This window comes from Sinocyclocheilus rhinocerous, unplaced genomic scaffold (genome assembly GCF_001515625.1).
Source record: "Sinocyclocheilus rhinocerous isolate Xijiao unplaced genomic scaffold, SAMN03320098_v1.1 scaffold320, whole genome shotgun sequence".
NCBI classification, from domain to species: domain Eukaryota; kingdom Metazoa; phylum Chordata; class Actinopteri; order Cypriniformes; family Cyprinidae; genus Sinocyclocheilus; species Sinocyclocheilus rhinocerous.
In genome coordinates, this window is record NW_015638606.1 from 82,345 (window position 1) to 94,389 (window position 12,045).

At 40.7% G+C, this 12,045-nt stretch overlaps 1 protein-coding gene across 1 annotated transcript in view; it reads left to right on the plus strand.

The window, feature by feature from the left end:
* The first annotated feature begins 1,451 nt into the window (after positions 1-1,451).
* Positions 1,452-12,045, plus strand: part of LOC107749938 (A disintegrin and metalloproteinase with thrombospondin motifs 2-like) — a 107,777-nt gene continuing 97,183 nt past the window's right edge. Inside the window, exons 1-2 of the mRNA XM_016565188.1 lie at positions 1,452-1,622; positions 3,673-4,088. Coding sequence (XP_016420674.1) covers positions 1,538-1,622; positions 3,673-4,088 — 501 coding nt within the window. The 5' untranslated portion in view covers positions 1,452-1,537. The remainder of the gene's footprint in view (positions 1,623-3,672; positions 4,089-12,045) is intronic.

Consider the following 12,045-nt stretch of genomic DNA (forward strand, 5'->3'; position numbering starts at 1 on the left):
ATGTTTTAAATGATTTCAAATATCAGTATTCCAATGTTTTATGTTAAAAACAAAACATTAGGCTGTAACTGCAGTTTAAATGCATCCATGTCCCCTCTGAGATACATTAAACTGTAGGCTAAATGCCATTTCAGATGCAGATTCCAGAAATTATTTCTTATGTTGGAACAAAAGACACTAAGTACCGGATAAAGTGCTTCTTATTCTTACCCAAAAATACTAAATGGAAGAAAGAGTTAAAACTGAACACAATCTTGCTACTCAAGCTGTGTATGAAATGTTTTTAATATATATATTTATTTGTTTCTTTTCCATTTTGCATTTACTTGTACTTTTGCTTTCAATACTTAAGTACGTTTAAGATTTTAAAAAATACTTTTCGTACTTAAGTACAATAAATATCACATACTTTAAGACTTTTACTCAAGTAATATTTTAAATGGTGACTTCAACTTCTACCAAAGTCATTTTCTGGTAAGATATCTGTACTTTTACTTGAGTATCGCTTTCAGCTACTTTATACACCACTGCCGTAAGTGCACTATTAGGGAAGAAAAAAGCCTGTTTCTTAATTTATGGCCATGTAAAGTAGCCATTGTTACATATCACTTTTTTTTTTTTTTTGCAAGCAATATGAATATGAATCGAATATTTAATTATATTGATGCTTTCTTAGTGCCTAAATCTCTTAAAATCATGAAACAGTATATATTTCCCTGTCTGCTTAGAACAGTCAGTGTGAAGGATTTGAGTTTGGGTTGTTTAGATGTAAGCTACGTTTATGCATGTGATTTGTAGACAAAGGTAATATTAGGCTATTATTATTATTATTATTATTATTCAAAAGTATTATTTTCTGTCCATTACGTGGCATGGCTGGTCATGTGATGCAAACATGGCGGTGCCCATGAGGGGGCGACCCGCTCCATGTAGAAAAACAACTTTTTTCTGGAATCTAGAAGACTGACATGATTGCCTTCTACTATGAGTATACAGTGACTCATTTCTTTGTGTGTAAAACTTTAGGGAAAATACGTTTTAATACAATACTCAAACACTATTTATTTTTTATTTTTATAGCCTATACTGTAGCTATATACCCCATATTATTCACCTCGTATCTCTCCTGTCTACTACGTGGTTATTGGATGCGTCTATTTAACTTATTAAACTTTTTAGATAAATAAACTTGATTCTGACTCTGAAGTGCGAGTATAGCGGTTTTCATATAGCAGTGCATCACAAGAACCATGAGACTGGTGTTCCCTGATTATGTTGATGAGAACAGAAGATCACGCTGGTGGTCTTCTGTTGTCATGAGAGGATCTGCATTCACGCTTAGTGTGGACTATGGAAGAGGAGAGGGGGCTGGCTGGACAGGGAGGGTGAGAATGAGAGCCTATCATCCCCAGTGCACTTTTCAGTCAGTCTGGAAGGGGAGGGGAAAGGAGGGGGCAGCGTTCGCTGCTGGATCGCTTATCTGAGATCTCAAAGTCCGCCTTTTGCCCGTGCGCTCTCCCCTCTCCGCGGACCTGCCATGGATGTTACTCCTGGATGTGCATTCTTCATTATTTTCCTTCACATTCAGCACGCGGATACTCTTTACATCGCCAACAGTATAGGTAGGTGGAGATGTTTTTATTGTCAATACAGATCACGGTTACTTTATGCAGGAGATACGGATGCGTTCAGATGTCCAGCGTTATGAAGCAGCAACTATGTTTCTATGTTTCATCAACTTACACTTTTATAGAGATGAATTAGTTTTAAGAGTAACAGATTTTTACTGTCAGCGACATTTTCATTGAATTTGAGACAGTGTCTGGAAGTTTTCATGGCATCTAAACTGAAAGATCTCTAACTTTTGTTACAATAAAAAGAACGTCATTATACAGTATATGCATTGTATTATACTTAAGCTTATCGTGTTGATACACAGAGGAAGCGCAAAAATCCATGGGACATGTCAATAATGTAAAAAAGCTGATGGATCTAGTGTCTCCTGCTTGAAATAACTGTCGCAAAATGCCGACATTACTGTCAAGATGAGTACACAGAAGAGTAAATTATACAAAAGCAGCATGCACATTATTTTACTGTCAAATTAGATCAGACAAATCATATTATAGTGTTGACTTTCCTGTAAGCTGCTCTTTCCTGATCAAGTGAAGGACACTTATGCATAGGATGCATAAACAGAGCAGCCTAATGTGTTGCTGCTTCTCTCATCAGTATGATAGGAATGCATGACACATTGTTTGGGAGAATAGGGTAAGATGTGTCGCCCCCTTAATCTAAAAAAAATGCACAGTTCTTGTCCTGTGACCATATTGGTGGTTATATTCACATTAGAAAAGTTAATTTTTTTAGTTTAGCCTATTTATTTATTTATTTATTTTGCATGTCAAAATGAATGTTCTACATGGCAGGTGTACTCTCAAGGAAATGCATGCATATCTAAAAATCATATACATTTTGGATAATTGCCAATGTAAATTTTTTTGTGTGTGTGTGGGGGGGGAGGTGTATCAGATGCTTTGGGGTAAAATGTGTCACCAACTGAACTGAACTGAATTTATGAGTGCTAAATATATTGCTATATATAGCTGTCACTCAAAGTTTGGGGAACTGCAAGGAAGCAACATTTCACATTTCTTCACAACCATGATGGTTGAAGTTTGTTCAGTACAATGAGGGTATTTTTTAAAACTTTTTTCAATCAAGAATTTAACCAGTTTTAAGTCATTTTTAATTTGAAATTAATTATTATATTTATAATTAAATATTAATTTAAATTAATGGCTGATTAATGCTGTCTTAGAATAATGTGAAGCAAAATGCAACTCTGTAATCCAAATAGATTGTTATTATTATTATTATTATTGTTGTTATTATTTTCTTTGTTTCACATTCAGTGTTTCAATTAAAATCCAAGGGGCAGATTGTATCACCAAAAAAATATTATTATTATTATGATTTTTTTTTTTTTGTTAAACCACTTTTTTCCTCTGTCCCTATGTTATAGGTGATAGAAGACATCCTGAAATATAGTTAAATGTATTAGTTTTACATGTGTCTTATTTCTCCTTGTCTAGAGGACAATTTAAAGGGGTCATATGATGCGATTTCAATTTTTCCTTTCTCTTTGGAGTGTTACAAGCTCTTGGTGCATAAAGAAGATCTGTAAAGTTGCAAAGACTAAAGTCTCAAATCCAAAGAGTTATTCTTTATAAAAGTTAAGACTTGTCCATGCCCTCCTAAAACGCCTCGTTTAAACACGCCCCCACATGTCTACATCACAATGTGGGAAGATTTGCATAACACCGCCCAAATGTGCACGCAAAGAAAGAAAGCGTGGTTTCAGGAACAGCAGTGTTCTTTTTAGCAACATCATATGACCCCTTTAAGCAAAAGGTGACAAAAGGTACACCCTTCTACTCAGTGCAGTGTTTCCATAGATTTTTCTTACTTCTAATAACTTTTAAACTTGAACTTTTTTTTGGACAGCTGTACTGTCTGCATAATGTAAGTCTTGCAGCTGATTTAGAGATTGGTGGAGTTTTGACTGTTGCTGGAAGCTTCTGGTGTGCACTGTGAAATCTATTGACTTTGTGTTTGCGTGCGGGTGTGTGCACATTTGAATGTGTGTAACTGTGTGCGTGCCCCTGGCAGATTCCCTGCAGCATGTCCTGAGGGAATACGGGCTAGTGAGGCCGGTGAGCGTGGATGCAGACGGACGCTTCCTCTCCCACGCCATCTCTACCAGCCAGTTGAGTGGGCAGGGGTCCCACCGGCGCAGGAGGAGGCAGGCCAACCATCATGGAGAGACCAGTGAGGAGACGAACTCAGAACAGGACCACCTGAGGCACAAGGAGACACTCTTTTATAACGTCACTGTTTTCGGACAGGAGCTTCATCTTCGCCTCAGGCTAAATTCCAGGCTTGTGGCCCCTGGAGCCAAAGTGGAGTGGCTTGAGGACGATAACCAAACCCACTCTGAGCCCTTGTTGCCCAGTGACTGTTTATATGTGGGTTATGTTACCAATGTGCAGGATACATCAGTGGCTATCAGCAATTGCGATGGCCTGGTAAGTTATTTACTCTCTCATAATAAAGCATTACTGCATGATGTTTATCCAGTGGAATGGGTTAATGACATGATGGTTATTTTTTAAAACATAAAAACAATAAAAACTCACTTCACACATTTACATATATATATATATATATATATAGATAGATACATATATACATACATCATATACACACACTTGTAAAATGTATTTAAATGTATGAATTGCATTTTTCATTTTTCCAATGTTTTAAAAAAAAAAAATCAACATAAAGGTAAAAATTACCTTCATGTCATTAGCCCATGATATGATATGTCAAGATTAGGCTCTCTTAAAAAATTGCATAATTTGAGCTTTTTATGATTAGTTAGGGTTAGTTCAGGTTTTAAAATGTCATGCGGTGTGACTCCTCAGAAACATATTATAAATTAGTTTCTGAATACCTTTTTTTTATTCATTAATAATTCATGATATTTGCCAAAAAAAAAAAAAAATTTTACCTCGAAAAATATTTAAAAGCGTATCTGAAAATATTCATTAAGATTATACTAGCATGTATTAAAGAAAAATGTAACAAAATTAAATTTTTAAAGTCATTATATCTAAAATTTAATTGAAAATGATAGTTTATCGAAACCAGTATGAATACAATGAGTACTTTTTTAAGGACTTTCCTTTTCTTTATCATGGACATTCATGGCAATTGCTCATGTACAAACAGAGCGCTGTGTTTTAAGTGAAGGCTTCAAGGTAGTAATGATTCAGATCAGTTGTATGCTGTCTTAACTGCTGTGTTGAAAAGGCTATTTAGCAACTTGCTATTGGATGTAAAAACTGCTTTTATATTGGATGTCGGCCAGAGGTCCTTCCTGCCGGGTTTCTGTGCGTGCTTGAGCGCTGACTGGCATGATTAAGGCTATTGAAAGAAGGCTGCACACTGCAGGTGTTTGCTGTACATTGTATTTATATACCAAATAACACAGAGGGACGATGTAAGTTTGCTACCATTCTCCACCGTCAAACAGTTCTCCTCACAAATCGCCCTTGAAAAAGCTATTTGGCCTTGGCAGTTGTCCATGAATTAGAGATCGACATAGATATTATTCATGTGTTTATATCTTGGATGAAATTGAAAGAATTTTCATGCCCTTTGGTGGTTTGAATGTGGTAAAGACGGTTTGAAAAGTGATTCTTTATTCAAGCGTAGTTCAGCTTGGGTTCTTAAACATGGTAATGTTACCAACGTTCTCTTGTTTAAGAACACAAAATGACTGTCCTTAATGGCTTCACATCAAGTGTGCAACTGGTCATTAGGGTGACCCAGTGGTCATTTTATGATTTGGAAGTGTGCTCACTAGCGCCCCATGTTTGACTTCACAGTGGACTACTACCCATGGACTTGCGTTAGGCTTAGAGTTCAAGTCTTTTTGTGAACAGTTTTTACTTTAGCATTTAAAAGTGATAAGAACACAAAAGAAGATATTTTGTTAAAGGAAGAATGTGTGGGGTCCAATGCTGTTTTGCACCCAATTTACATTGTATAAAATCATTTTTTTGAAGTTGTAAATAAAACAATACTATTTCAGTTTTTGTACATCAGTGTGTTACTTGCTGAAATTTACTAGCAATTTCTCAGTGAAAATTGTTTCTAAACCCATTTTTTAGCGCACTTTAATTTTATAGACAAAAACATATATCAAAATATCTTCTTTTGTGTTCCAGAGAAGAAAGTAAGTCATACAGGTTTGGAACCTCATTACCCTCATTTTTGGGTGGAATAGTATAGTGGATATAGTGGTGGAATAATAGTGGAATAGAATAAGTATTTTATGGACACAGAAAATTCTGAAATTAACAAAATGATGGTAGATTGAATGGAAACTGGTTTTCAGAATATAGGGAGCAGCTTATTTCGGTTGCTTTTAGGCCGCAGCCTCAGTGATGGATACGCTAGCCCTCCGCTGTCTGTACTTGTAACTTTGTAGCGTTCTTCACGCGGAGAGTGTTATATCTCTGCACCTGGAGCACGTGGAGTTTAGAGCATGTCTGGGCAGCATCGGAAAACACTCTGGAGTGACCTCACAAGTACAAGCCCCTGCTCCTCCATCACTGCAGGCTGAGAGGCGGGGTAACAGTAGCCCCGCAGTGAACTCACAGACACGTACAGCACCACAGGAGAGCAGGGCCTGGCTTTTAGTCGATGTAGAGTGGATTTCTGGATTGTTCCATTTGAACCACAGGGTTGTCACTCCGGAGACGGAATCTGAAGGGAAACAGTCACCTTTTTAGATTCCTCATAAAAGAGTAAAAGGAATTTAATGTTGCATTTGGGGAGAACTTCCCTTCCCTTTAGCTTAATGTAGTCTAATTCAGCAGATCCGCTTTTCATCGGTAATTGTTTTACTCTTAGACACTTTTTTGCGCGTTCAGGGGCGATTTCACTGAAGTTTTGCCAATTTTGCATACGTTATTTCAGCACAAAAACTTTCTGTTTACAAAGCTAAGCAGTATTTGCCATGTGCGGTTAACACTGTGCTGTTATTGCCAGAGAAATGTAGGCGGTAAGCAGAATTTTATTAAAAGAAGATGTCATTGTGTCCATTTTCCACTGATCATGGCAGCAGTTAAAAAATGGAGAACAGCTATATAAATAATCAAATGGTATAGTCAAGCACATTTTCATCATATAAAAGAGTTGATTCAGGTGTCTGAATCGCAGGTTTTAAGGTTGTAAAGTTCCAGTAAACTATGTCAGATTGCAGTAGTCTTCTGTATCCTCCACAACCAAGCTGCAGGATGGGGAACTTGCGTTGTGTAAACTGCGTTCAGCAGTAAATTTGATCTTAATTGCATAATTCCTTTATTAATCAAGTGTTAAATCTATGCCTACTGCAAATAAGTGCAACTAAATGACGCTATCAGTAGGCATCATTATTTGTCATTCTTTCGTCAGATTGAACAGCCAATGCAAAATCGTTGTTATATTACACTCAAATGACAAATTCAAAGCATGTGACCTCACAACCTGCTCACAAACTGCTTTTGATGCAGACTGCATATTCACTTCCATTCATATTTAATGTCTGAATCCTCCACATGCACAGCCACAAACACACTTGCCTAATTCTTACATAATAAGAGCTTGTGGAAGAACAGAATTATGTAATTCCAAGGGCTAGAATAGATTTTAAGGTACACTGACCTTTCTTAACTAGCAGGTAATCAATTTTATGGATATTTGTATTATACGTCCAAATTCTCCTTTCATTTATAATTGTGGTAGACCTAAGTCAAGAACAAAGTATGACCTTACTTTTGTGCTCGGGGCAAAGATTTGGCAGTGGGAACCATCAAATTTTATATTGAAATTTAAATCATAAATATTTCTTACCAGCCATTAAAATGTTTTGCCAAATTTTCTACTGAAAATATATAATTTTGTCCTCATGATAACAAAATTATTTTACTATGCGCATGTCATTTTGTCACTTGCAGCATCATTATTAGATTGATAGCATAAATGTATCACGAGTTTCTGTATTATTCACAATCAGCCCTGCCACCCCTAAGCTCGGTCTGTTGTCAGGAGGGCTCCATCCTGATCCTGGAAATCGTCTCCAGGTTACGTATGTAACCATGGTTCCCCGAAGGGAACGAGACGCTGCATCGAAACGCTACGGGAACGCCTCCAGCGTGACCACGCTCTGAATCACATGTGTAATCAGTCCAATGGATGGGTGAGACGTCACGGGCGGGGTGACGTAGCGACCGCTCTGATTGAGCTAATATCAACCAATCGTCGATGTGGTTGAGTCTTGAAGGTGTGGGGTGAGAGTGCAAAGCCAAAGGAAGAACCAGTATTGGTAGGATTTTGCCCCCCAAAGCAAACCTCAGGAACTTCCTATGATGAGGAAGGATGCCCTTCATCCTTCCTCGGAACGGTGAAGTACCGGCTGTAGGACCCGGACTCTGCTGCGCGAGGAGGGACCACCTCGATGGCCTCCATCCTTAGAGAGTGTCTACTTCTGTTCCATTACCAGAGCCTGCTCGGGGCCCACCAGGGTGGGAAAGGCCCCATTGAATTGAGGCGGAGGAGAACCGTTGGCAAGCCGACCTCCTGAGGGCACTGAGGAGAGACGGGCACCATGTAATGCGGTGTGAACCTCTCTTCCCCAGAGGGGCCTGCCCTCCGAGGTCCTGAGCCACAGCATCAGGACTCTCATAGCTGAAGTCTCCTATTGAAAACGACGGCCCTCAGACCCACGTCGTCTGCTAGGAAGACTAGACCACAGCCCCTCTAAATACCTCCGTAGAGGTAGCAAGCCTCTTAGTACCGCTACGTTTCCGGGCGGTAACTGAGAGAGCGCTCGCCGGAGACCGCTGCGCCCTGGAACACGGCAGGGTTGGCAGACCGACCTCCTGAGGGCACTGAGGAGAGACGGGCACCGTGTAATGCGGTGTACACCGCTCTTCCCCAGAGGGGCCTGCCCTCCGAGGTCCTGAGCCACAGCATCAGGACTCTCATAGCTGAAGTCTCCTATTGAAAACGACGGCCCTCAGACCCCCGTCGTCTGTTAGGAAGACTAGACCAGAGCCTGCTCGGGGCAGGACCCAATGAAGCACACTTGGCAGGGGCTCCCACACCGCCAGGTGACCTCCTAAGGGAACCAGTCTCGTGAGACTGGCCTCTGGTGCGCCCAGAGCAGCTAGCTCGGTGCCCTGAAGCGGTGGACTGGCAGGGGATGACCGTACTAGCTGCTCTAGAGACCTCCGTAGAGGTAGCGAGCCTCTTAGTACCGCTACGTTTCCGGGCGGTAACTGAGAGAAGCGCTCGCCGGAGACCGCTGCACCCTGGAACACGGCAGGGTTGGCAAACCGACCTCCTGAGGGCACTGAGGAGAGACGGGCACCGTGTAATGCGGTGTACCCCGTACTTCCCCAGAGGGAGCTGGCCCTCAAAAAGTCCTAGACCTTAGGCGTCAGGACGTTTACGATGAAGACTATCCAGCGAGAATGACGGTCCGCAGAACCGCCCTCCGCTAGAAGCCTTCGGCCTGGGAGCGCCACTCTGACTCTAGACTCTGCGGAGTACAAGAAGTGAGGCCCCCAGAATGAAGGGCCGGAACACGGTAGGTTGGGACTGCTCCGCCCAGCAGCCCCTGCTGACCGCCTCAACCTCCTCAGAGGAAGAGAGGTAAACAAGATTCACATCAAAAACCGAATGATGCTTGTGCAACTGGCGAGCTCTTTGATGCCCTCTGTATCAATCTCCTCGGAGAAAGACAGAAGGAGCGTCGCGCCCTCTACCCGGGGGGGAAGTACCGCAGCGTGGGCTTCCGAAACCCCGAGAGCGGGCGCCGGATCTGGTGGTTAAGGAAGTAGATAGGGACGCGCCCGTCTACATTCCCTCCACCGGATCCATATGCGAAACCCACGAGCACAGCCGCCGCTCCGCCTCGGCGAAAGCGGGGCCGGCACCGCGAGGAACTCTAGTGAAGGCTCTCTTCTCAAAAAGAGCCCTCTGAGAGCGAAGCAAGGCAGTAACAAATGCTATCAAAACGGGCCGTCAGCTCCTTTTTTTTCGAGAGCTGACTCTGCGCGTAGCATTTCGACGCAGCTTGAGTTCCTGAAGGGGAACTACATTACTGCTGAATTTAGTCTTAACCACTCTAACACCTGCCCACAATTTTTAAGCAAGACCATCAGGTGTGTTTGTTTAGAGTTGAAACTCTGCAGGAAGTGATCACTTCCTGTGGCCACACCCCTTTTGCCCCTGAGCAAAACATTTAACCTCTGTCTGCTGGGGGTGCAGGGTTAAAACTATATGCAGTTGGCATGGTAAGACCATTCCTTTAGGCTCTTCGTAAGCATTTTTTCTAGAACAAAGTATTCTGAACAGCTGTAAGGAGGCTGTTGTAATTGTATTTTTATTTGCACTATAGCATAATTCCACAAACCATTTGTAACAGTCTATAATTGGTACCAAACATTGGTATTGCGTTGGTGCCAGTGACTCATTTAAACCGTTTTCATTTGCTCTCTATATTAATCCTTTTTTTAGGCAAGGCCAGCTATGTCTGCAAAAAAATGACTGTGTTCAAATGCATTGTAGGATATTACAGACGGAGTAATATATATATGCTGCTGTCAAAAATGTCTTCCAGTCCAACTTGATGCCCTTTTTCCAGGATTCGGACATAGTCTGTGTCTCAACTCCTTGTCAACCAGATGGTCCATAAACATAATTACCATTTGGCTTTGTTTTTCATGTGTTACAATTAGAACCAGGGTATCTGAATAGCTGAACACTGACGTGTGTAACCACTATGGCACCATACGGAATTGCAATTTTCTAAAAGGCCATTCACACAAAAAAGTATAACCACATCACAGCTATAAAGATAACGACGCAGAGGAACGATACTGTTTGACACACTTTCAGAATGTGTTTTTTTTCGCAGCTGACGAACTATAAGAAACATTGACAACCAGTCAGAATCCACCTGCTTTAAAGAGCTTGAATATTTAAAGAGGCTGACAATATAACTGTGCCGCACACAATGTTATCGCCCATTAGTGTGGATACTAATATAGTTATCGTTATGGTTGTCTTTATAGTTATATATCGTGGTGTGGCCTTAAAGTCTGCATGAAATCAAAACTGACTCCATTGACTGTTTGCACTCATTACTAGTATTATCATAAACAAATATTCCCTGTAAGTTTATCCACAGAAAAAAAAATTGTCTTCATAATAGTCAAAATCTGAAAATGTGCTTCCCCACTAGAGTGCCGTTCCTTCTCTGTTGACATCAGTTTGACGGCCTGGGTAGAACATCCTTATCCACTCCCCTCCCAACTGTCAGTCTGCTACAAGATAGAGATGTCTAGGAGGTGCTCTAAAATAAAACCCCACCCTAATATTCTGTTTCACTCTGAAATACATCACAATACTGAAATAAAGTCTGTCGCAACTTCCGTTATACACAGACTTTAACAGGCTTCCCAAACAAAAGTAGTCAAACCCCCAATTCTCGCAGAGTTGTCTCTGAAAATTAAAGCAAATGTCCCTCCATTAAAAGTGCAGGCAAACCATAACTTAGAATATCCAAAAAGTTCATAAAGGCATTATTAAAGTAATCAAGTGGTTTAATCGAAGCCTTGTGAAGAGATATAATCACTTTATATAATGAGCAGATTTAATTTAAAGGGGTCATATGATGCGATTTCAAGTTTTCCTTTCTCTTTGGAGTGTTACAAGCTGTTCGTGAATAGATAAGATCCCTAAAGTTGCAAAGACTAAAGTATCAAACCCAAAGAGATATTCTATTTAAAAGTCAAGACTCGTCCACGCCCTCCTAAAATGCCTCGTTTAAACACGCCCCCACATGTCTACGTCACTGTGTGGGAAGATTTGCATAACACCGCCCAAATGTTCACGCAAAGAATGAAGGCGTAACTTTGATTCTTGCTGTAGTATTGCTGCTTCCGCCGCCGCCATGTCATGTCGTAAAGACGCTGTGTGTTTCTCTGTGAAAGTGAAACTACTTTGTTTGGCCTTCCAAAAGAGGACACAACTAGAAATCAGTGGTTATGTTGTATTTACAACACTGTTCCAGAACAGTTCAACCCAAATATTCAGATGTGTGCAGTGCATTTTACGGAGGACTGTTTCCTGAACCTAGGAGAGTAGACTACAATGCCGGCTCTTCTGACTCACAGCCTGTAAGTATGTTTTCATATTTAAAGAATTTGCCACTGATGATTCAAACACGAGTTTTGAGCAGTGTAGAGTAGCGCTTGTTGTTTGTCGTTTCTCCAATCACAAATGCAGACATGGTTTTATGTTTACACGGCGTGATGCAACGCAACGCGTAAAAAGACAGTATAAGTCATTATAATCAGTAATTATGTCCCCACTGGATGCAACAAATGCCTCGTTTATAATGGGTTTTAATATTTTTGTCTCGTC